The sequence below is a fragment of the Chiloscyllium plagiosum genome, unplaced genomic scaffold, assembly GCF_037043375.1.
Source record: "Chiloscyllium plagiosum isolate Xiang-an unplaced genomic scaffold, Cpla_swu_hap1 HiC_scaffold_25, whole genome shotgun sequence".
Taxonomy (NCBI): domain Eukaryota; kingdom Metazoa; phylum Chordata; class Chondrichthyes; order Orectolobiformes; family Hemiscylliidae; genus Chiloscyllium; species Chiloscyllium plagiosum.
The window spans coordinates 41000538-41024615 of NW_028270163.1; the positions used below are offsets into that span (position 1 = coordinate 41000538).

The 24078-nt window shown below is 40.6% G+C and overlaps 1 protein-coding gene across 2 annotated transcripts in view; it reads left to right on the top strand.

Annotated features, from left to right (window-relative positions):
- LOC122562201 (E3 ubiquitin-protein ligase rnf213-alpha-like) overlaps positions 1 to 24078 on the top strand; it is a 156764-nt gene that overhangs the window by 125651 nt on the left and 7035 nt on the right. For both annotated transcript variants that reach the window (XM_043714879.2, XM_043714880.2), the window contains 13 exons: positions 60 to 314; positions 1741 to 1819; positions 2597 to 2631; positions 5267 to 5364; positions 6888 to 7044; positions 10312 to 10477; positions 11662 to 11759; positions 17988 to 18230; positions 20696 to 20828; positions 21122 to 21211; positions 22145 to 22310; positions 22544 to 22745; positions 22821 to 22898. In XM_043714879.2, coding sequence (XP_043570814.2) covers positions 60 to 314; positions 1741 to 1819; positions 2597 to 2631; positions 5267 to 5364; positions 6888 to 7044; positions 10312 to 10477; positions 11662 to 11759; positions 17988 to 18230; positions 20696 to 20828; positions 21122 to 21211; positions 22145 to 22310; positions 22544 to 22745; positions 22821 to 22898 — 1800 coding nt within the window. The remainder of the gene's footprint in view (positions 1 to 59; positions 315 to 1740; positions 1820 to 2596; positions 2632 to 5266; positions 5365 to 6887; positions 7045 to 10311; positions 10478 to 11661; positions 11760 to 17987; positions 18231 to 20695; positions 20829 to 21121; positions 21212 to 22144; positions 22311 to 22543; positions 22746 to 22820; positions 22899 to 24078) is intronic.

The following is a 24078-nucleotide window of genomic DNA, read 5'->3' on the forward strand; positions in this document are numbered from 1 at the left end:
AATGAGAAAATAAATTGTGATACAAATGCACTGACTTTGCAAAATCTGCTATCTTTCAGTTAATCACCATGTTGCAGACATTTATTAAAGATAGTAAACTCTTTGAGGCTGCAGACCTGAAGGACTTCTGCACTAAATTGGTGGAAAATGCCACTGGAGATCAAAACTCTTCCCGATGGATCACAGCAAGACAGTCAAACCAACGGCACATCCTGATTGAAATAATTGTGCACGCAGCCTTGGTTTTCATCTGTGGAGAAAATGTTTTGAAATCCCCACTCTACAAAATTGCTTTCAGATCTGCAGAAATGAGGGTGAGGAAGTCACAGACGCACAATTTCTATAAGAAAAATTTGCTTCCCAAGTTCTAAGTCATCCATAACCCCCTGAAAAGGAAAGTTAGCAGGGCTATTGCAAAAGAACCAGGGAGTGGGCTGTTTGCTAGCTAATTCCAAAAATCAGCATAGACATTAAAGGCTGAATCACCTGTTCTGTGATTTGTAATGCATATCATAGGATTACCATGACTCACTAGACTTGTCTCATCCAAGATACTTAAAACATATACTGACCCAGTCAGAAGCACATAACAAATAGGATTCGCCTTGTGCCTATCAGTGGTGTAATCACATCTGATCTGGTGAGGCTTTAACTCCCTTTATTTCCTATCCTAATTCCCTTATCAATCAAGATTCGATCTAATTCATTCTAAGTACTCAATAAGCCAGCCCCCCAATGATCACTGGAAAACACTGACAGTCTCTAAGAGAAAATATTCCTCTTCCTCTCCATCTTAACTAAGGGACCCCTTATTTTGGAACTATGCCTCTGAGCATCTACCCTTCCAAGCCCTCTCTAAATCTTCAATATTTCAAATAGGATCACTCATCGTTCTTCTAAATTATTGATCCATCCTGCCCAGTCTTGCCTCCTGAGAAGAATTTCACTGCTCAATGTCTGCAATGCTTGGTGTTTGCAGTAAAAGGGCAAAGCTCCATCATAAAGCATTCCCAGGCTATGGAAGATGACCGAATGTTTACTACATTCTCTGTTGCTCCCCATCATTTGTAAGTGTGGACTCCATTGCCAATGCTTCCTTAGCACATTTCTTCACTCGGTAAGGTCACAGGCTGGAATATGTAATTATCCATTTATGTCATCAAGTCACTACATGATTGGAAATGACTAGTGCTGATCATTTCCCCTCTGTCACCTCTGCATTCTCAATTATCACCCCCTCCACCATCACTACTACCACCACCGCTTTGACTGCAACCCAGATTCCCATCACTAAAGAGAGTCATTGATGCTGTCTGAGTACCAGTCTGCCAACTGATCATAGTGGTCATGGTGAGAAGTTTACCATTATGTTCTATTTATAGACTAGGACTTGAGGTCATGTGTTGCATCGCCAACTTCAAGAATAATGCAAATCTTCTCTGATTTAGCAACAACATTCTCTTTGATGACCAAGATCATAAATCTCATTAAAATGATCTAATGTCAAGAGTGCTGCCCCAGCTCTAAAATATATTATTCAGACTTCAGAATGGTTGGATACTAGGTCACACTTGGAACCAGAGAGAATTCCCTCAGACTCGGGATTCAGAGCTCCAAATATTATTTCTTTACTTATACTTCCCTCTGGATCAGAGAAATCAGTGATGTTGATGTCAGAAACATCTTGACAGCAGGAAGGGACCTATTATAACATTCTTACATGTTCCCTTCTACTTTTAGCACGCCTATTTACCTACCATGCCAGAAGATGTTTTTAGTGAAGTTAAGCAATTGACTCGAGAGAAGGTGACTTGGTACCGTAAGTGTCATTCATCTCTGTGCTGTTAATTATTTGTAATTTACAAACCAAAAAGATTAAATGTAGATCTAAAATACTTCCAATTGTATCATTAAAATTTGTTTATGTACCTCAAAAATGCACTTATTTTGACAATCGGGGGTCTTTTGCTTTTCATGGTAGCCCAGAAGGCTATGTTTTCATGGTGTTTATATGTGACAAGTAGCCTTGTATGCTGCAAGAATGCGATTATTGCATTTTCACTGCAGTGTGAATGCACTAAACTTTATTATACTAGAGCTAAAATATTTATGGCAGACCATATTAATACTCTGGCTGCAACAAAATTACGGATGGGGAGAAAATGATTACAAAGGAGATAAGGCATTTCCGTGATATTCAGATTTAATCCTCAGCTGTGTAGGAAGATAGTCATCTTGCTGATGCTATTACACTTTCCAAGGCATTTTATAAATGATAAGTCTGACTCTTGTTCTATATATTTGAGCGTTCGGCAGAAGTAACATTGGCAAATGAAGGTGCAAGTATCACACTGCAACTGACATTGTCAATGTGACTAGTAGATGTGTTACAAGGAATTTCATTGTTCAGGGAAGGGTAATGCTTGATACATATGGTGGAAAACACTGTTGCCTTCAAAAGTGTTATTTTTAATATACTTAACCAAGAGCAGGACAATAACTAAATCCAGTTATAGATAAAGATGGAATTTTCTCTAATTCCTTTTTTTGCTACACTGTTAACAATACATCTCCGACTATCTATATTTCATTGCAGACTGCAGTTGCGGTGAACCTGTTCAAGTTGCTAATGTAAGTATTAATTTTGTTTTTAATTAAAGAATTAAATTATCAGTCCTTCCTTTTCTGCATCCTTTTTAAATGAGGCTATGTACATAGCATATTATTTCCTATGCATTAGACAGTAAGTTAATATTGCGAGGAATGTGGTGGGTCTGCACACTTAATCTGCAGGGGCCATATGTGAGCAGGAAGGGATGAAATCTGAACTCTTCAAATTTGATTTCTCTTTTCCACAAATGCCCCACTCCAAAAATGACTGTAAAGTGAGGTCTCAATTAGGGAAACCTAATTTTCGTTGACATTTGCTTGAATTGTCCTGACCTGCTACTCAAATTAACTCACTCATCTTCTACTGTGCTGCAATGCTAATCCATTAACTAAGAGTCAGCTTGTCCCTGCATTTCCCCATGTAACTCACTCATAGTATCCTTACAGTACAGAAAGAGACTGTTCAGCCCTTCAAATCTGCACCAACCTTCCTAAGGGCATCCCACCCAGACCCAGCAACGCTGCATGGACTATTACCAATCCACGTAACCTGTAGGTCTTTGGATTGAGGGAGGAAACCAGAGCACTTGGCGGAAACCCACACAGACATGGGGAGAATGTGCAAACTCCACACAATCACCCAAGGCTGGAATCGAACCTGGGTCCCTGGCAGTGTGAGGCAGCAATGCTCACCACTGAGCCACCATGCCACCGTACTCCTGTCTATCTGCCTGCTTTACAGCTTCTCCTTGGTCATGAAAAACTGAAATAAAGTGGAGCTGAAAGTACATGTAAATGTTTTACCAAACACCACCATTCTATCAGAGAATGATCCACTGGTCTGGCACTTTCTCATTGTGCAGCACCAAGGGACCATGGCAGTGTCAGGTGCACTGTGCTGAGATGTTAAACTGAGGCCCCAGTTGCCTGTTTAGATAGCAGTAAAAGATGCCATGATGTTATTTTTGAAGATGAACAGGGAATAAATGCTGAAATCCTGGCCAACATTAATTCCTCAATCAACACCACAAAACAAAGCAACAGGCTTGATATCACATTGCTGTTTGTGGGAGTTTGCTGCGCTGTGTGATTACATACAGAAGATTGAGAGGTCTGAAGTGGATAAAAGCTTGTGAAATTGATTACTATGAATGTCTGAACTCATACAGTGCCAATGTAGTGCATGAAGTGTGAATGGGAGTGTTTACTGGTCATTTTCCTCATTGATAACTTGGTACCAGGGCTCCCCCATGGTTCATGAATCCTCAGAATTGCAGGAAAATTTGAAATGCCTATCCCTGCAATGAAGCTGGCAAGAGTGGGAGTGCTGCATAAGATCATAAGGAGAAGCAGTAGTAGGCCACTTGGTCCATCAAGTCTGCTATGCTGTTCTTTGAGATCATGATTGATTTGATAATCCTCAACTTCAATTTCCTGCAATTTACCCAATTGCCTCGATTCTCATTCTGATTAAAAATCTGTCTATCTCTACCTTGAATATATGTAGTAAACCAGCCTCAACAGCATGTTCTGATGTAGAATTCCACAGATTCACTATCCTTTGAGAGAAGAAATTCCTCCTCATCTCTCTCTGTCTTAAGTGGGTGATTCCTTACTCTGAGATAATACCCTCAGGTCCTAGACTCTCTAACAATGGGAAGCAACCATTTCACATCTACCCTGTCAAACCCCCTAAAAATCCTATAAGCTTCAATCAGTCTTTTTCATCGAAACTCCAATGAGTACAAGCCCAACTACTCAATCTCTCATACGGAAACCGTCCAAACCCAGATCAGTCTAGTGAACTTTCACTCAGCTACCTTAAGTATATCCTTCTTGGGGAATGAGATCAAAACTGTTTCCAATATTTCAGGTGTGGTCTGATTACTGCCTTATATATTTTTGTTCTCCATTCCATTTGAAACACAAGCCAACAATCCATTTGCCTTCCTTAGTATCCACTGCACATAGATGCTAGGTGTTTGTAATTCATGTACAAGGACCCTCAGTAACTCTGTTTTCTGCAGTATTTCCTTATTTAAATAATATTCAGCTCTTCCATTCTTCCTGCCAAAATGCATTTAGCCCCATTAATTTTCCTCATACTTTTTCTTTCGTGATAGCTATTCTATTGATTTCTTGCTCTTCCTTTCACTTCACCTCCTTGATTATTTAATATTTTTGAAATGTTTGTAGTGCCATCTCCATGTGAGTTGGCTATCTGTGCAGGCCCAAATTGTCAGAAATGGAAAAGAGGTGAGAATCCAGTAATCCAGTCTTCTCTACACCATTTAAATGTCTCTAGATTGGCCCAATTCAGCATAAATCTGGGCCTGTGACTATGATGTTATGTCACATCCATTTAAACATTTACAACTCATGCTGTCACCTTTCCCAAGCACTTTTATCCTTCCTTTGCCATTCATGGCTAAATACTAATCATTGACTATGTCTCTGTATTACCAAACGTTTCCTTCTATCAGAGATGGTGATTGACCATTTGAATGTTTCTTCGGTTTGATTGATTCTGGCTTGGATGTCCTGGAGCTGAGGCTTTGTGCTGGTGTATGCAAGTCAATCAGTGAGGCAGCTTCCCTGCACTTGGCAATGAGAGATTTAAGCTGATAAACTAACTAAACAATTATTTTATTGACAGTGTGGAAAACCAACGCAAACTGCTCGTTGCTCTCATTGTGGTAGTCTGGTTGGTGGACAACATCACAGTGCTGTTCCTGGATTTACTGTTTCACAACAGTATGTATATTTCTCTTTTAAAAATTCAGAACATAAGAAGTAGGACACTTGGCCCAGTGAGCCCATTCTGCTATTCAGTGTGTCCATGACTGATCATCTGTCTCAGTGCCAGACCCCCACTCTTTCCCCATTCTATCTGATCCCTTTGGCTTCTAGAAATCTATCTATTTATTTCTTAAGAATATTCATTGACTTTGACTCTGCAGCCTTCTGTGGAAGAGAATTTTACAGGTTCACCTCCTTTAGAGTAAAGAAATTCCACTTCATCACAGTCAGTCCCCTATTCCATGTCCTTCACTCCTGTCTCCCAGCAAAGGTTCCTATTCCCCTACCCCTCTAGTTTAAACTCGAGCACCCCCATGGAACTAGCAAATGCTCCAATAAGAATCCTGCTAGTATACAATCTGTCCAGCTTGTACATCTCCCATGATCGCCAGAATCAGTCCCAATGCCTCAAGATTATGGCATCCTGGGATCACCGCCTCTTCAAGTGCTGCTTTTTAATTTATTTTCTAGCTCCCTAAACAGAGGAACCTCAATTATCTGAAAGACACAGGCAGGGAGTATTTCTTTCAGTTAATCAAATTCCGGATAATCAAATGATGGATAACACAGTTTATCCAAGCATCGGGACTTTGTGATTTTGCCGGATAATCAGATATTCAGATAATCGAATATTGGATAATTGAAGTTCCTCTGTATTCTGTTTGCAGGACCTCATTAATACTGCCATGGACCATGACCCTTGTTTGCTCTCTGTCCCCCTCCAGAATATCAGAATATGCTGCATATTCCCTGTCACTACAGCACTCACCCCTACTTCTCAACTACCACTGCACATCTGAACCATTCCTAGTGCCACAGACTTGGCTCTCATATCATTCCCCCAGAAACCATCTCAGTCAGCAATGTCCTAAACAGAAAATCTGTTAGAGAGAGAGAGATAAGCCAAGTGACTCCTCTTGAATGACATGCCTAATGCTTTCACTCTGGGGGTCACCCATTCTCTTTCTACCTGTGCAATCTTTACCTGCAGTATGACCACCTCACTGAACATGCCAATACCTTTTTATACATTTATGTGCTGTGGGATTCATGGATGCAGCCCAGCATTTATTGCCCATCCCTAGCTGCCTTTGAGAAGATGGTGATCAGCTGCCTTATTGAACCAATGCAGACAGTGTGCTGTAAGTAAACCCACAATGCCGTTAGGCAGGGAGTTCCAGGAGTTTGACTCAGCAACAGTGAACAACACTGACCTTATTTTGCGATATGCTTTTGAAGGAAAGGATAATTTGATCATTTCTGTGGCACAATAAAACACAACTGGATGATAATACTGACTGTTAAAAGCAGCAATACCAGGCCAGCAGACTCAAATGGTTTTGAGTCTGAACTGACCACACATAGCAAATAAAAGTTGGTCAGTATAGGAAGTCGGTGAATTCAGTTTTGGTCACTTCCTGTAACAGAACAGACCTTCAGGAATCTCAAGGCTCAATTGATCTGTGGTTCTTTTGTAGTCACATAGATCAAACTAAAACTGGTCATGTCTTGGGAAGTGCCTCAAGGAGAAGTCAAGTTGTTGTACCTGATCGACAGATGACTCCTGTTGTTCTCCTGTTATTGCGGACACTGACACATGTATCAATGATGCTCGGCACATTTCACCATCGTCAGGTAACTGACTCTCTTTTAATAAAGTTATATAAGCCTGATTTTTTTTACTTTATATTTCATTCACTGATGTGTGTGCTCCTGGGTTGGGCCAGTATTTTATTGTCCAGTCCTAATTGACCTTAAGAAAGTTGGTGTGACCTGCTGCTGCCCATGTCGTGTAGGTAGACCCACAGCATTGTTTGCCAGGGAGTTCTAGGATTTTACTCAGTAACAGGAAAAGAAGTGCAATGTGTTTCCAAGTTGGGATGGTGAGTAGCTTGAAGGGAAACTTGCAGGTGATGGTGTTTCCATGTTTTTGCTGCCCTTTTCCTTCTAGGTGGAAGAAGTTGTGGGTTTGGAAGGTTTTATGGTGTAATAACAGCATTTTAAGATCTAAAAGAAAGTCTTGCATTTATAGTGTAGACTATATTAAAAATTACGTATCTGTGCAGTTGCTGTTCTAATTCACATTTATGACAAAAATTGCCTGAAATGTGTCACTTTGTAATGACACAATTCCTCTCAAAGAGGCGCTGCAGTACCATCAATAGCAGGAGAATGTAATTATGATTTGGCAAGTTTACAACAACATAAAGCAATATACATATTGCCTCTGCTGTCACCTCACTTCAAATGATAACAGTCCCTGATCTTTAACCGTCTGAATTCAATGTCATGTGAGACCAATTAATATTCATTGATAAAATCCCTACAGTGTGGAAACAGGCGTTTCGGCCCACCAAGTCCACACTGAACCATCAAAGAGTATCCCACCCTGAACCATTTCTCATTTACCCCCAACTAACGCGCCTAACCTACACATCCCTGAACACTATGGGCAATTTAGCGGGGCCGATTCACCTAACCTGCACATCTTTGGATTGTGGGAGGAAACCCACGCAGACACGGGGAGAGTGTGCATCTTCGCACAGGTGACCTGAGAATCAAACCTGGGTCCCTTGCACTGTGAAACAGCAGTGCTAACCACTGAGCCACCTGTGCCTCCCAAACGAGTGAAGTTTTGTCTAAACTCTTGGTTTTATAGACAATAGATAAGAGACAATAGGTACAGGAGTAGGCCATTCTGCCCTTCGAGCCTGCACCACCATTCATTATGATCATGGCTGATCATCCTCAATCAGTATCCTGTTCCTGCCTTATCTCCATAACCCTTGATTCCACTATCCGTAAGAGCTCTATTCAACTCTTTCTTGAAAGTATCCAGAGACTTGGCCTTCACAGCCTTCTGGGGTAGAGCATTCCATACACCCACCACTCTCTGGGTGAAGAGGTTTCTCCTCATCTCTGTCCTAAATGGTCTACCCCTTATTTTTAAGCTGTGTCCTCTGGTTTGGCACTCACCCATCAGCGGAAACATGTTTCCTGCCTCCAGAGTGTTCAATCCTTTAATAATCTTATATGTCTCAATCAGATCCCCTCTCAGTCTTCTAAATTCAAGGGTATAGAAGCCCAGTCGTTCCAATCTTTCAACATAAGATAGTCCCGCCATTCCAGGAATTGACCTCGTGTACCTACGCTGCACTCCCTCAATAGCCAGAATGTCTTTCCTCAAATTTGGAGACCAGAACTGCACATAATACTCCAGGTGTGGTCTCACCAGGGCCCTGTACAGCTGCAGAAGAACCTCTTTGCTTCTATACTCAATCCCTCTTGTTATGAAGGCCAGCATGCTATTAGCTTTCTTCACTACCTGCTGTACCTGCATGCTTGCTTTCATTGACTGATGTACAAGAACACCTAGATCTCGTTGTACTGCCCCTTTACCTAACTTGACTCCATTTAGGTAGTAATCTGCCTTCCTGTTCTTGCCACCAAAGTGGAAAACCATACATTTATCCACATTAAACTGCATCTGCCATGCATCTGTCCACTAACCCAGCCTGTCCAGGTCACTCTGTATTCTCCTCACATCCTCCTCCCATTTCACCCTGCCACCCAGCTTTGTATCATCAGCAAATTTGCTAATATTACTTTTAATACCTTCATCTATATCATTAATGTACATTGTAAAAAGCTGCGGTCCCAGCACTGATCCCTGCGGCACACCACTGGTCACCGCCTGCCATTCCGAAAGGAAGCATTTTATCACTGCTCTTTGTTTCCTGTCAGCCAACCAATTTTCAATCCATGTCAGTATTTTGCTCCTAATACCATGTGCCCTAATTGTGCTCACTAACCTCCTATGTGGGACTTTATCAAAGGCTTTCTGAAGGTCCAGGTATACCACATCCACTGGATCTCCCTTGTCCATCTTCAGAATTACATCCTCAAAAAATTCCAAAAAACTTTGTTTTCAGTTCTTTTAAAATAAATGGTAAGGGGAGTATAGGAGTTGGGAGGTCATTTTGTGGCTGTACAGGACATTGGTTAGGCCACTTTTGGAATTTGTGTGCAACTCTGGTCCCCTTCCTATCGGAAGGATGTCATGAAACTTGAAAGGGTTCAGAAAAGATTTACAAGGATGTTGCCTGGGTTGGAGGATTTGAGCTATCGGGAGAGGTTGAATAGGTTGGGACTGTTTTCCGTGGAGTGTCAGAGGCTGAGGGGTGACCTTATAGAGGTTTATAAAATCATGAGGGGCATGGATAGGGTAAATAGACAAGGTCTTTTCCCTGGGGTGGGGGAGTCCAGAACTAGAGGACATTGGTTTAGGGTGAGAGGGGAAAAATATAAAAGAGACCTAAGGGCAATGTTTTCATACAGAGGGTAGTGTGTGTATGGAATGATTAGCCAAAGGATGTGGTGGAGGCTGGTACAATTACAGCATTTAAAAGGCACCAGATAGGTATATGAATAGGAAGGGTTTAAGAGGGATATGGGCCAACTGCTGGCAAATGGGACTAGGTTAGGTTAGGATATCTGATCAGCATAGACAAGTTGGACCGAAGGTCTATTTCTGTGCTGTACATCTCTCTGACTTTATGCCTCTAAGTGCTTCTATTGAAATAGTAAACAATGGATTTTCACATCAATATGAAATATTACCATTGCTTAGTATAATCCCAGTCAATATTTTCTAATCTTTTATCTGTAATAAATTCATTTGTGCAGCCGCCACAGAAAGTAGATGTGTCAGGGTAGTAATCTGTCATTTGAAATGCAGCTAGTGTGGCAGGAGAGTTGAAATAACCTTCTTATTTGAAGTTATGGACTGATGTGATAGAGTCTCTTCTTTAAACAAGGTGGACAGTTGCAGAGACTTGCCTTCTTGGAATGCATTTTCTATACAGTTGAAAACGCAAAAATCCTGTCCATTCATTTCTTCAGATTATTCAAGAAATGATTAAGCCACAGGTACCAAATGTCTCAGAGTTCCTGTGGCAGCATCTAGAAACCGACCTAACGCAGCTTGGAAAGTCACTGGGGAAGAACAATGATGATACAGCTACCTGCATCCACCTGGTTATTCATAAACTTATGAATCACATTAAAGGTATTGGTAGGGTATTCTTGTCAAAGGTTTAAGTCAGTTTGAATAAAAATAGTATGTAAACACCACTCCAGTAGAGCAACGTTTAAATCCAACTAAATTTGTAAATCTAGTGTCAGTCTGTGATATACACACCTTTGATGTTGGGAGTGATTTACTGGTTGGGCGGGGGGGGAACGGCGGTTGAGGGGGGAGGAGCCTGTCAATCCACAAGCAGAGGATGGTACCCTGATGGGACGTTTTGACCAAGAGTACAGTACTGTTCACCTCACTACCCTCAGTATAACTTGGATTTTATTATGTGAAGTTGCAGCACATCATTGAGAAATTCACCTTTTGCCACCCTCACCCATTTTAACCCACATTTATCTTGCATTATCATAGAATCCTACATTTTTGGAAGCAGGCCAGTGGAGTTTGCACATTCTCTCTGCGTCTGTGTGAATTTCCTTTGGGTGCTCCAGTTTCCTCCCACAGTGCAAAGATATGCAGGCCATTTGGCCCATTGAGTCTGCGCTGACCCTCTAAAGAGCATCCCATCCAAACCCTATCACATGGCTAACCCACATAATCCACACATCCCTGGATGCTATGGGAAGTCTAGCACAGCCAATCCACCTAAACTGCATACCTTTGGGCTATGGGAGGAAACTGGAGCACCCAGAGGAAACCCATACTGACTCAGGAAGAACGTGCAAACTCCACACAGACAGTCACCCAAGGCTGGGATTGAACCCCAGTCCCTGACACTGTGGTGACAGTACTAACCATTGAGCCACCGTGCCATCCATTTGCTTTACCTGATTCAAGCAGATTTACATGGACACACTGCATATGGCAATATGTTACTTTGTTTATACCATTGCGTGCAACTCAAAAAAATACATCTTTTTATAATTCCATGCACTGGCAGAATTCACTTTGAGGACATTCATGTCAATCATAATTCAGCCTGTCGGGTATATATTGCATGCACCTTCGAAGTCTGCAGTTTAATTTACCTAGAATCATAATATGTACGTTTTTTAAAAATTAACAACTTAGAAACTAACTTATATTTTAATGTATAAAGACAACTGTTCCCCAAAAGTCATTAAGAAAGATTTGTTGGGGGTGCATATTATTGGTTAATATGAAATGTATAGACTAAAAGTACTTTGTACTGATTTGTTTTCTTTTCTGCCCAGTGCACAAAAAAGGATGGAACGAACAGCTGTCATCAAAGACAGAGAGAAATGCATGGGAGAATCAGTTCATCGAGGTTGTTATTTCTCCATTGTTGCAGGTTGGTAAATTATTGTATGAGGTGCTTCTTGATGGAAGCTGAAGTGTAGGAAATGTGTTCTTCATTACAATACTATTTTCATCATGTGAACTTCAGAACTATTTCATTAAATGGAAGTGCGGTTAGGAATATCAATCTGACAAGGCACCTCATAATGCCAGAAGACGTGATAGAGAGCTTCAAAGCAAGAATAAATACCTGTGAGAAGACAATGAGAAACATGCAGAAAGTGAGATTAGGATGAATGCATAATTGGAGAGGAACCATATGAAGAGCTTTTTGATTGTAGAGCTACTTATTCCAAAAAGGCTTCAGATTGTTGCACTTTTGAAGGAATCACTTTCTGAGGAACTTGCTTCTGAGTGCATAGGGTTCTGGATTCAAGATGAATTATAGAGTTATGACCACATAATCTGGGCTATAGCCTCACCTTGGGAATGTTTGTTTCTAGAGACTACACTAAACAGAGGGCCTGTGTACATTTTAACTCAACATGAAAGATCCCTTGGAAAACAAATTTGAATCTTATTCTTGGTCAATATTTATCTTTCATTTAACATGACTAACATGGATATCCCATCATTTAAACCATTGATAGTTTGGGACCTTTTGTGGGTAAATTGGTTTTGCCTTTAATACAGCAATGCATATCCTTCAAAAGTTACCTCATGGGCACAAAGTTCTGGGATGTCCTTAGAACACGAAAGGTAGTAAATAAATGTACAAGGAACAAAGAAACAGCACATGAACAGGCCCTTCAACCCACCAAATCTTCTCTGACACATGATGCCTTTCTAAACTAAAAACTGTTTGCCCCTCCATATCCTGATATTCCCTGCCTATTCATGTATCTGTCAAGATACCTGTTAAATGTTGCCTTCCACTTCCTTCCTGCTTTCTTTACATTCTTTGAGGACTCTGTCTGTCTTCAGTTTCCAAAACCTGCCATATGTCTCCTTTTTCTTTTTGGTGAAGCTCACAATTTCCCTTGTCATCTTGGGTTCCTGAATCTTGTCATCCTTATTCTGCATTTTCACAAGAACATGTTGGTCCTGAAATCTAATCAACTTTAGAAGATTCCCACATGACAGATATGGATTTACTCTCAATCTACATTCCCCAGTTCCTGTTTAATATTTTTATAGTTCCCCAATTTAGTACTTTCACCCAGGGACTACTCTTACGCTTATCCAAAAGTAACTTCAAACTAATGGAATAATAATGGTCCCCTACTGAAATTTGGACCAGGCTTATTTCCCAGTACCAGGTCTCATATGGCCCCTTACATATTGCTGCAAGGAACCCTCCTAACAAATTACCCCCATCCAAGCTCCTGGCACTATGGAAGTCTGAGTCAATATGGAGAAGTTAAAATCACCCACCACAACAACCCTGTTATTTTTACATTTTCCCATAATCTGTCCACATATCTGTTCCTCTGTCACTCATTGGGCAGTCTGTCATACAACCTCATCAAAGGACTGCACCCTTCCTATTCCTGAGCTCCACCCATATGATCTCAGTGGATGAGCTGTCCGAGATGGCCTCTCTCAGTACAGCTGTGATATTCTTCCTTATCAGTAACTCCCACAGCTCTTACACATCCCTCTCTATCTCATCTGAAACATCTAAATCCTGCAATATTATGCTGTCCCTCTCTCAATCAAGTCTCTGTAATGACATAGAGTCATAGAGGTGTACAGCATGGAAACAGACCCTTCGGTCCAACCCGTCCATGCCGACCAAATATCCCAACCCAATCTAGTCCCATCTGCCAGCACCCGGCCCATTTCCCTCGAAACCCTTCCTATTCATATACCCATCCAAATGCCTCTTAAATGTTGCAATTGTACCAGCCCCCACCACATCCTCTGGCACCTCATTCCATACACGTACCACCCTCTGCGTGAAAACATTGCCTCTTAGGTCTCTTTTACATCTTTCCCGTCTCACCCTAAACCTATGCCCTCTAGTTCTGGACTCCCTGACCCTAGGGAAAAGACTTGTCTATTTATCCTATCTATGCCCCTCATAATTTTATAAACCTCTATAAGGTCACCCCTCAGTCTCCGACGCTACTTGTAAATCTTTTCTGAACCCTTTCAAGTTTCACAACATCTTTCCGATAGGAAGGAGACCAGAATTGCACGCAATATTCCAACAGTGGCCTAACCAATGTCCTGTACAGCCGCAACATGACCTCCCAACTCCTGTACTCAATACTCTGACCAATAAAGGAAAGCATACCAAACACCTTCTTCACTATCCTATCTACCTGTGACTCCACTTTCAAGGAGCTATGAACCTGCACTCCAAAGTCTCTTTGTTCAGCAACACTCCCTAGGACCTTAACATTAAGTGTATAAGTCATGCTAAGATTTGCTTTCCCAAAATGCAGCACCTCGCATTTATCTGAATTAAACTCCATCTGCCACTTCTCAGCCCATTGGCCCATCTGGTCCAGATCCTGTTGTAATCTGAGGTAACCCTCTTCGCTGTCCACTACACCTCCAATTTTGGTGTCATCTGCAAACTTACTAACTGGACCTCTTATACTCGCATCCAAATCATTTATGTAAATGACAAAAAGTAGAGGGCCCAGCATCGATCCTTGTGGCACTCCACTGGTCACAGACCTCCAGTCTGAAAAACAACCCTCCACCACCACCCTCTGTCTTCTACCTTTGAGCCAGTTCTGTATCCAAATGGCTAGTTCTCCCTGTATTCCATGAGATCGAACCTTGCTAATCAGTCTCCCATGGGGAACCTTGCCGAGCGCCTTACTGAAGTCCATATGGATCACATCTACTGCTCTGCCCTCATCAATCTTCTTTGTTACTTCTTCAAAAAAGTCAATCAAGTTTGTGAGACATGATTTCCCATGCACAAAGCCATGTTGACTATCCCGAATCAGTCCTTGCCTTTCCAAATACATGTACATCCTGTCCCTCAGAATTCCCTCCAACAACTTGCCCACCACCGAGGTCAGGCTCACCGGTCTGTAGTTCCCTGGCTTGTCTTTACCGCCCTTCTTAAACAGTGGCACCACATTTGCCAACCTCCAGTCTTCCAGCATCTCACCTGTGACTATCGATGATACAAGTATCTCAGCAAGAGGCCCAGCAATCACTTCTCTTGCTTCCCACAGAGTTCTCAGGTACACCTGATCAGGTCCTGGGAATTTATATACTTAAGGGAATTTATATTTGCCAGGAATTGGTGTTGGAGAGACTGTTAGGTCTGAAGGTTGATAAGTCCCCGGGGCCTGATGGTCTACATCCCAGGGTACTGAAGGAGGTGGCTCGAGAAATCGTGGATGCGTTGGTGATTATTTTCCCGAGTTCGATAGATTCAGGATCAGTTCCTGCGGATTGGAGGGCGGCTAATGTTGTACCACTTTTTAAGAAAGGTGGGAGAGAGAAAGCAGGAAATTATAGACCAGTTAATCTGACCTCAGTGGTGGGAAAGATACTGGAGTCTATTATAAAGGATGAAATTACGACACATCTGGATAGTAGTAACAGGATAGGTCAGAGTCAGCATGGATTTATGAAGGGGAAATCATGCTTGACTAATCTTCTGGAATTCTTTGAGGATGTAATTCTGAAGATGGACAAGGGGGATCCAGTAGATGTAGTGTACCTGGACTTTCGGAAAGCTTTTGATAAAGTCCCACATAGGAGGTTAGTGAGCAAAATTAGGGCGCATGGTATTGGGGGCAAAGTACTAACTTGGATTGAAAGTTGGTTGGCCGACAGGAAACAAAGAGTAGTGATAAACGGCTCCATTTCGGAATGGCAGGCAGTGACCAGTGGGTACCGCAGGGATCAGTGCTGGGACCGCAGCTTTTTACAATATATATTAATGATATAGAAGATGGTATTAGTAATAACATTAGCAAATTTGCTGATGATACTAAGCTGGGTGGCAGGGTGAAATGTAAGGAGGATGTTAGGAGATTACAGGGTGACCTGGACAGGTTAGGTGAGTGGTCAGATGCATGGCAGATGCAGTTTAATGTGGATAAATGTATGGTTATCCACTTTGGTGGCAAGAACAGGAAGGCAGATTACTACCTAAATGGAATCAAGTTAGGTAAAGGGGCAGTACAAAGAGATCTGGGTGTTCTTGTACACCAGTCAATGCAGGTAAGCATGCAGGTACAGCAGGTAGTGAAGAAGGCTAATAGCATGTTGGCCTTCATAACAAGAGGAATTCAGTATAGAAGCAAAGTAGTTCTTCTGCAGCTGTACAGGGCCCTGGTGAGACCACACCTGGAGTATTGTGTGCAGTTCTGGTCTCCAAATGTGAGGAAAGACATTCTGGCTATTGAAGGAGTGCTGCGTAGATTCACGTGGTCAATTCCTAGAATGGCGGGACTACCTTACGCTGAAAGTCTGGAGCGACTGGGCTTGTATACCCTTGAGTTTAGAAGACTGAGAGGGGATCTGATTGATTAAAGGATTGGACACTCTGGAAGCAGGAAACATGTTTCCGCTGATGGGTGAGTGCCGAACCAGAGGACACAGCTTAAAAATACGGGGTAGGCCATTTAGGACAGTGATGAGGAGAAATGTCTTCACCCAGAGAGTGGTGGCTGTGTGGAATGTTCTGCCCCAGAGGGCAGTGGAGGCCCAGTCTCTAGATTCATTTAAGAAAGAGTTGGATAGAGCTCTCCAGGTTAGTGGAATCAAGGGTTATGGAGATAAGGCAGGAACAGGATACTGATTAAGGATGATCGACCATGATCATATTGAATGGTGGTGCAGGCTCGAAGGGCAGAATGGCCTACTCCTGCACCTATTGTCTATTGTCTATTGTCTAATATCCACCTTTAACCATTTCAAGGCATCCAGCACTTCCTCCTCTGTAATCTAGACATTTTGCAAGATGTCACCATCTATTTCCCTACAGTCTATATCTTCCATATCCTTTTCCACAGTAAATACTGATGCAAAATATTCATTTAGTATCTCCCCCATTTTCTGTGGCTCCACACAAAGGCTGCCTTGCTGATCTATGAGGGGCCCTATTCTCTCCCTAGTTACCCTTTTGTCCTTAATATATTTGTAAAAACCCTTTGGATTCTCCTTAATTCTATTTGCCAAAGCTATCTCATGTCCCCGTTTTGCCCTCCTGATTTCCCTCTTAAGTATACTCCTACTTTCTTTATACTCTTCTAAGAATTCACTCGATCTATCCTGTCTATACCTGACATATGCTTCCTTCTTTTTCTTAACCAAACCCTCAATTTCTTTAGTCATCCAGCATTCCCTATACTTACCAGCCTTCCCTTTCACCCTGATAGGAATATAATTTCTCTGGATTCTTGTTATCTCATTTCTGAAGACTTCCCATTTTCCAGCCATCCCTTTACCTGCGAACATCTGCCTCCAATCAGCTTTCGAAAGTTCTTGCCTAATACCGTCAAAATTGGCCTTTCTCCAATTTAGAACTTCAACTTTTAGCATCATAGTTATATGTACTAGTCTAAGGTCTAAGTTCATCTGCCTTACCTAACAAATATAGCTTCCTACTTTTTAGTGTTTTTGAGATGAAGTGTGCCTTTAGCTGAAATTGATTCACATTAACAAAGCTATAAATTAATTGGAAGCGACTTTCAGCTTCATGCCTCACACAGTAAACTGGGTGAGTGGATTGCCTATCTTTTATAGAACCTACCTGATACCAGTAACATTAATTTAAACTAATTAACTGTCAAGAAGCAAAGGCTAAATTTTATCCCCTTTATCCCCGATGTTTGATCCACTAAAAACAGTTATTGTCTCAACAGTAACATCTGTGATATAATTACCCTTCCTATGGCATAAATCATCCCATCTGTTCAACTTTATTTCTGAATAAAGCTCAGGGTCTATATGGTTATCTAGGAATATTGCACCTGCTCAGTCAAAGCTTTGGAGAAGAACATTAAATTCTTGATCACAGATGATGCTTTGTTTATAGTTTTAGTTTCTTGTTGCACTTTACTGCTTCTGTATGTAATCTCATTTTTAATAAATTGAATTGTTATTTTTAGCCTATGTACATTGATCTGACAATGTGAGATTGAGTTTTTGAGATTTGGGAGTTTAAATGAAACCTGGTCACTAAACATTAAGTAGCAGTTAAACTGTGTTCCAGCATAAATGCACTTGACTTGCTGATGAACATTAGGCTATGAAGGTAGTAAACTAGGATATTTTTCTCTCTCTTTGTAATTCACAGAATCTTGATGAAACGTTGTTGCATGTGGGCAAGCAGATCAGTTCTGATGAGAGAATTGGTGGGAGTCCTGTTGTTAAAATGCTGTTTGGAGACCCATCAGATTTTATCACCTCTGATGATGTTTTAAACTGTTCCTCTGCTTGGAAATATGATCGTCGAGTATGTGTAGAGAACTTTACTCGGGTTGTGGAGCAAAAGGGGGGAAAGAAAGCAACACCTATACTGTGGAAATTTCTTCAAAAGGTATTTTGTGTTTTTATTTTAAGTTATGCTTAAGTAGTGGATTAGCTCTTAACGTAAAATGCCACCCATAACCAAGTTCTTTGATGTAATCATGAGAGGAATGTTCCCAGTAAGAATGGAAGATCACCAGACCATTAAAACATTTACTGCAACCAAAACAGTAGGTATAGCTCTTAAAGGAATATGGTGAGTCAGTTCTCACCAGAAAATCTAGCAACGTGAACCACGTACCTATTTTTCTCCGCCAAAAGGAGAGTCCTCTTATATTCAAATCAATTCCGACTTTCTGTAATCTGAAGCCTATCCCCTGCGCTTCACAAATCTACCCATTTGAAATAATTGTTCAACATTTTAACATAGCCCAGGCTCTTCATAATTTTGTGAACCTGAATGAAACTTGCATTGAGACACCATTTTTTTAAATGTCTAGTCTGTCTGAATAAATGAAATCTTTTAGACTGTAAATTAATCCCGAGACACTTTCCAAAGGCTCAGCATTTTGTATTGTGTAAGGGTGAAGCTGAAGGACAAATTGATAAGCTTTGCTTTGTGTTGACTTTTGCTGTACATACAGCTTATACATATTTTTTATAATCCTATTTGCTTTCGCAATGACTTTCCAGCACTAGCCATGGCCATTTCCAGAGGTGTGCACTGCAACTTTCATTCCACTACTTGGTTTGATTCCATTCCCTGTATTCGCATCAGATCTTTTCATGTCCATTGCAGTTGACATTCTAAGTTAAACATAATTTTCTAAAAGCAGCTCCATTCCCTTAATACTTCCTGGCTGACATTAGTTAACTGGGTAGAGATTATAGACTGAATCTAGACATGCCTGCTGCTGTCATTCAGCTTTTAAGTTAATAAACTTGGCAAAGAAGCACAAAGAAGGAGACAGTGAAAATGACCCTTTTTTGCAATTGGATTTTCCATCTTTGTCAGAGAAGAACTTTAGAGAGAAAACAATGAGAGAGAACAATTATCCTTCTGCTTATATAGTGACTTAGACACAGAAAATTTTATTATGGTTTCAAGATATACAAGTCAATAAATGTCATATAAAAAAGTAACAAGCATATGTAAGGGTGTCAAAATGCCTTTGATATTATTGTTGTCCTAACATTCCAGACATTTTATGGTTTAAGCTTGTCACTCCTACCTGCTCGTTGGGCTGCTGTTTAAGCAAACTATATTCAGTTGGCTGGATACTTTATGATGCAGAGTAACACCATCAGTGTGGGTTCAAATCCTGCCCCAGCAGAGGTGGCCATGTAGGATGTTCCTGTTCAACCTCTCTCCTCACCTAATGGTGAGGTCGCAACTCTCAGGTTAAACCACCACAAATTGTCTCTCTTTCTCTAAAGGGAGAGCATCCCTTTGGTCTGATACAACTATAGCATCGTTACTTTCACATTTTTTTAGAAGGTACTGTGACATGATGGGATCACTTATCATTCCTGTTGAGAAGATAGCTTCACAAGTGGTTGGTTCATCTGGAAGTGGTTGTAGAAGGGTTTGAAGACTTTTAATTGCAGACCCTCATGAACATATTTGACAACCTCTGTGGCTGCAGATCAAGAATAGCAGTCTTCAGCACAAGAAACCTACAATGAATTGCAAATGGAACACTCACGGTCTGGGGCAGTGCGGAGGTCCAAGACCTCCTTTTGAAGCATCTCATACCCCAGGCTTTACCCCTATATTTGCTCCTCTAGGGAAACTGTTAAAATGACCATAAACAATTATGTTGACCCTGCATTCCGATCTCAACACCTTTGGCTTGGTGGAGAAGCCACACTGCTTCCCTCTTCAAAAGGGCTAGTTCTGTTTCCAGAGCCTATTTTAGAAAGGTCCCTGCTGACTCAGAGCAGATGCAGATCAGGCAAGAATTGGATGGGTAAGGGCCCCCTCCCATGCAAACTGCCCCTGTCCAGTTAGTGCCTTGCAGGAATTGTTAAAGCTAATGTCTATGTCTCCGTGCCAAACAATAGATTCTTTTGTCCTTCCCACCTTCGCTCCCCGATAAACATCTACGCATCTGGGTCTTGATGACTGCAACCAGTAAGTCATGTGTTTTTTTGAGGGGTCCTCAAATTGGGAACTCGAAGGTTTAAAAAGTGATTAATTGTGTGTGCTGACAAAGTAACATTTTTCTGTCTAATTTCTCCCTGAATTGTTGTCCACACATACATTTCTTTGATTTTCATTAAATCCACGTAATATCAACCTGGAGCTGTTTAAAATCTCATGAGTCGTTCACTTAAAAGTCTACATATTTCTAAAAAATAGTGGAATATTTAACACGTTGCTCTTTTTTAATTAATTTGTTTGCAATTATTTAATGGTTTTACTAACTGTTAAAGAGACACAAACTTTAAGATTACTGGAAACTTAGTGATTCATGACCAATGTCTTAACTTGGTTACCTTACAAAATGACATCCATCCCAATGTATCTTTTAGGCAAATTATATAAAGATGCTGAAGAATTTACCCGATCTTCTTGGACTGCAATATGAATTAATCAGGACTTTCCAAAGTGCCTCAGATATGAAATCAAAGACCATTTCTCAGTTCCTTCAGCAAATGGCTCCAGGTAAGATGCTATTCTTAATGTAAGAAGTGTTCAGTTGTATGGAGCTCATTTACTGTGAATACAGTGGAAATGCACAACAGTAAACTATATAGTGTTTCAAATTCTTTGATCAAATAATTTTCTGCTTGTTCTGGTCTATATCTTGGCTGTCTATTGGACAATAAAAGGAATGGGAATTAAGGAAAGGCCCAGAATATAAGTGTAGGTTAATTAAATATAGATGTATGACAGTGGTATTTGTGTTCTGTTTATAGACACTTGCTTTATTCTTGTTTCATTTTTTTTGGTTCTAGAGCAACAGGGCCAAAAGCAAAGCTTTGAAAAAAGAATCAAGATTTTTTTACAGCTTTGGAATCAGCTGTGTTTGTTATTGGCAAAAAACAGTGAGTATATTCGAACTGTAGTATCCAGTACTGGATCAATTTTCCTGATGGAGTAATGTTATTTAGTGACCCCATTCTTCTTTGACAGTTTCTAACACTTTTCACAACAGTCTTCTGATTGCCAGTGTGATTAGAGACTCCAGAACTGTACAGGCTCTCCTCAGTCTCTGACTGAAGGGAAGCTTTTCCTGAAATCTGTGTTTTTGTGCATCTGTGTCACATAATATCATATTGATGATTTTCTGACAGTAGGGCTTTTCCAAAACACAACTTTTGGCTGAAGTAAATGAGAAAGTGAGTATGGCTTGGCATACAGTAAGACAAATTGATATATATCCATTCTGTAGAGCAGGAATGAACATCCAGCTATTAAAACCATCATAGTGTAGAAGTCTGTCTTCTACTAGTCTAAACTGAGGTCCTGTGGAAGACCAAGCAGTGCAGTTAGATGAAGGAGAACTTTTTTTGGTATCAAATTTATAGTAAACCTTTTGGTTCTGTGAACGTGCCAACCACTTAAAAGTTAGAATATTTAGACTTTGAGACCTGCGTGTTTGTTATGAAAAATCATTTTACCACACAACCATATTGAGTCAAATGCATTAAGCTTCCTCCTTTCTATCTTGCTGCCAAATCCAAACCAACTTCTTGTTGAGGTAGGAATCAGTCCATTCAATTTGTTAAACAATTTCTTTCATACTCATTGTACAAAACAACAATTTGTCTCATAGGTTAGTATATTTGAAATTGCTACTCACAATTGCTTTTAACTGAGTTAAAAACTATGCTTGCTGGTCCTCTCCTAGCTGCTTCCATACAATTGTGGTAGGCTATCATGTTGCCTGCAGAGCACCAAAAGGGTTTAGCAAACTCAGCAACATGCAAAATTGTGTATCTCTGTTCTAGTTATATTTTCAATATTTTGTTTTCCAGATCCGAAAATCCCACAAGAGCTATGCCAGAAAGATTTAACATTTGAAAGTCCCATTGAAATTTTGTTGCCTCAACCACAAGGTCCAGGCCTTTGTGCCATTGAACTCAACAAGTTTCTCATTGAGATTCAAAATGATCTCCTTGGAGCCATGAGTGATATTAAAAAGTAAGCAAATTCTTAGATTGATTTTCCTGAGTGACACCCAGTTAGTGAATCTACTTGATCAAGATTAAACGTGATTCTTCCTAATGTTTCTCAAATAGTGTGATTCAGTAAATGAAGTTCCATTGTTACTGTGTTTCCAATTATAGTTTCCTCTTTCCATTTCCCATTTCAGAGTGAGATTACTTCACATAATTGTGTATAATTTATACAATATATCCATTTTTTTCTGGCAGGTCATTCGTCAATCCAGAAGAGGTATCAGATTCACAGTTAATTCACTGTGACCCTGATAAAGATTTCATCCCACTTGTTTTATCAAACTGCCAGTACTTCCTGGAGAAAGGACATGAGACATTACCAGAATTTGATATTAAAAATATTGAACGGCAGTTGATACGCGTGTTCCTGAAAGGAAAACCATTCATAGTTGACTCTGTAAGTATATTTTTTTGAAAACTGGTCTAACTTTAGAATGACAGAACCAATTCACATTTACTTTTTTTTAAACAGAAAATTCCCAAATTTGTTGGAAGACATGAAAGAGATTATTCAAGCATCTTCACAGAGCTAAAAGCAAAGATATCTCAAGTAAGTAATTTCCTTGGGCAGAACAAATTCTGCAGTCTGGATTTAAAATTGGCAGGACATAATTTACTGTCAGATCCATTCTTTTCGATATTTGTGTTTTATGGTAGGCCTGGACAAGTAGGTTCTGTCCAAAGTGAAGTTACCCGCTATCATAGACAGTGTCTCATTTAATGGCTGAATCCAACTGAGCAAACATTTGCTGGTGGCAGGCAAAAATACAGCATCTTAACCCATTCCTGAACAAGATACAGTAAATGTTCAATTAGAAGATTACATTATAAAAAGCCAACAATTACTGACAAATATTGATCACGCTGCTGAGAATGTGTCTGATGGCTAAAGCAAACATCATGGTCACCAGAGATCCCTTCCCAGAAAGAAAGACAAATAAAATTTGTGGATGATGCAATTGGTCAGACTGGTCTTGTATACCTCAGAACAGTGTTCCAGTACAACCAGTGCGTTCATTTCCAAGTTTTATTATCTTCATTACTGGTTTTCTCTTCTGCAGCGTAGCGAGAGGCTCAATTATATTTAGCTGTCAACACATTCTGAGTGCCATCAAGCAGCTCAGCAGTATTTCTGGAAATACAGAGGCAGAATGAGGCACAAAATGAACAGTCATCTACGTTCACAGGATTACAGCAGAAGACCTAAAGGGGAGGACTACAACAATTTGGGACATTATTGTAAGGGCAGGATTAGCAGCAAGATAACCTAGATGCCTCAAAATGGTCAACTGATTTTTTTTTAAATTTGAAATTCTGGTCATTCCTCTAAGTATGCGGCTGTACAGGACATTGGTTAGGCCACTTTTGAAATATTGCGTGCAATTCTGGTCTCTTTCCTATCGGAAAGATGTTGTGAAACTTGAAAGGGTTCAGAAAAGATTTACAAGGATGCGGCCAGGATTGGATGGTTTGAGCTATAGGGAGAGGTTGAATAGGCTGGGGCTGTTTTCGCAGGAGGGTCAGAGGCTGAGGGGTGACCTTATAGAGGTTTATAAAATCATGAGGGGCATGGATAGGGTAAATAGACAAGGTCTTTTCCCTGAGGTGGGTGAGTCCAGAACTAGAGGGCATAGATTTACAGTAAGAGGGGAAAGATATAAAAGGGACCTAAGGGCAATTCTTTCACATAGAGGGTAGTGTGTATGTGTAATGAGCTGTCAGAGGAAATG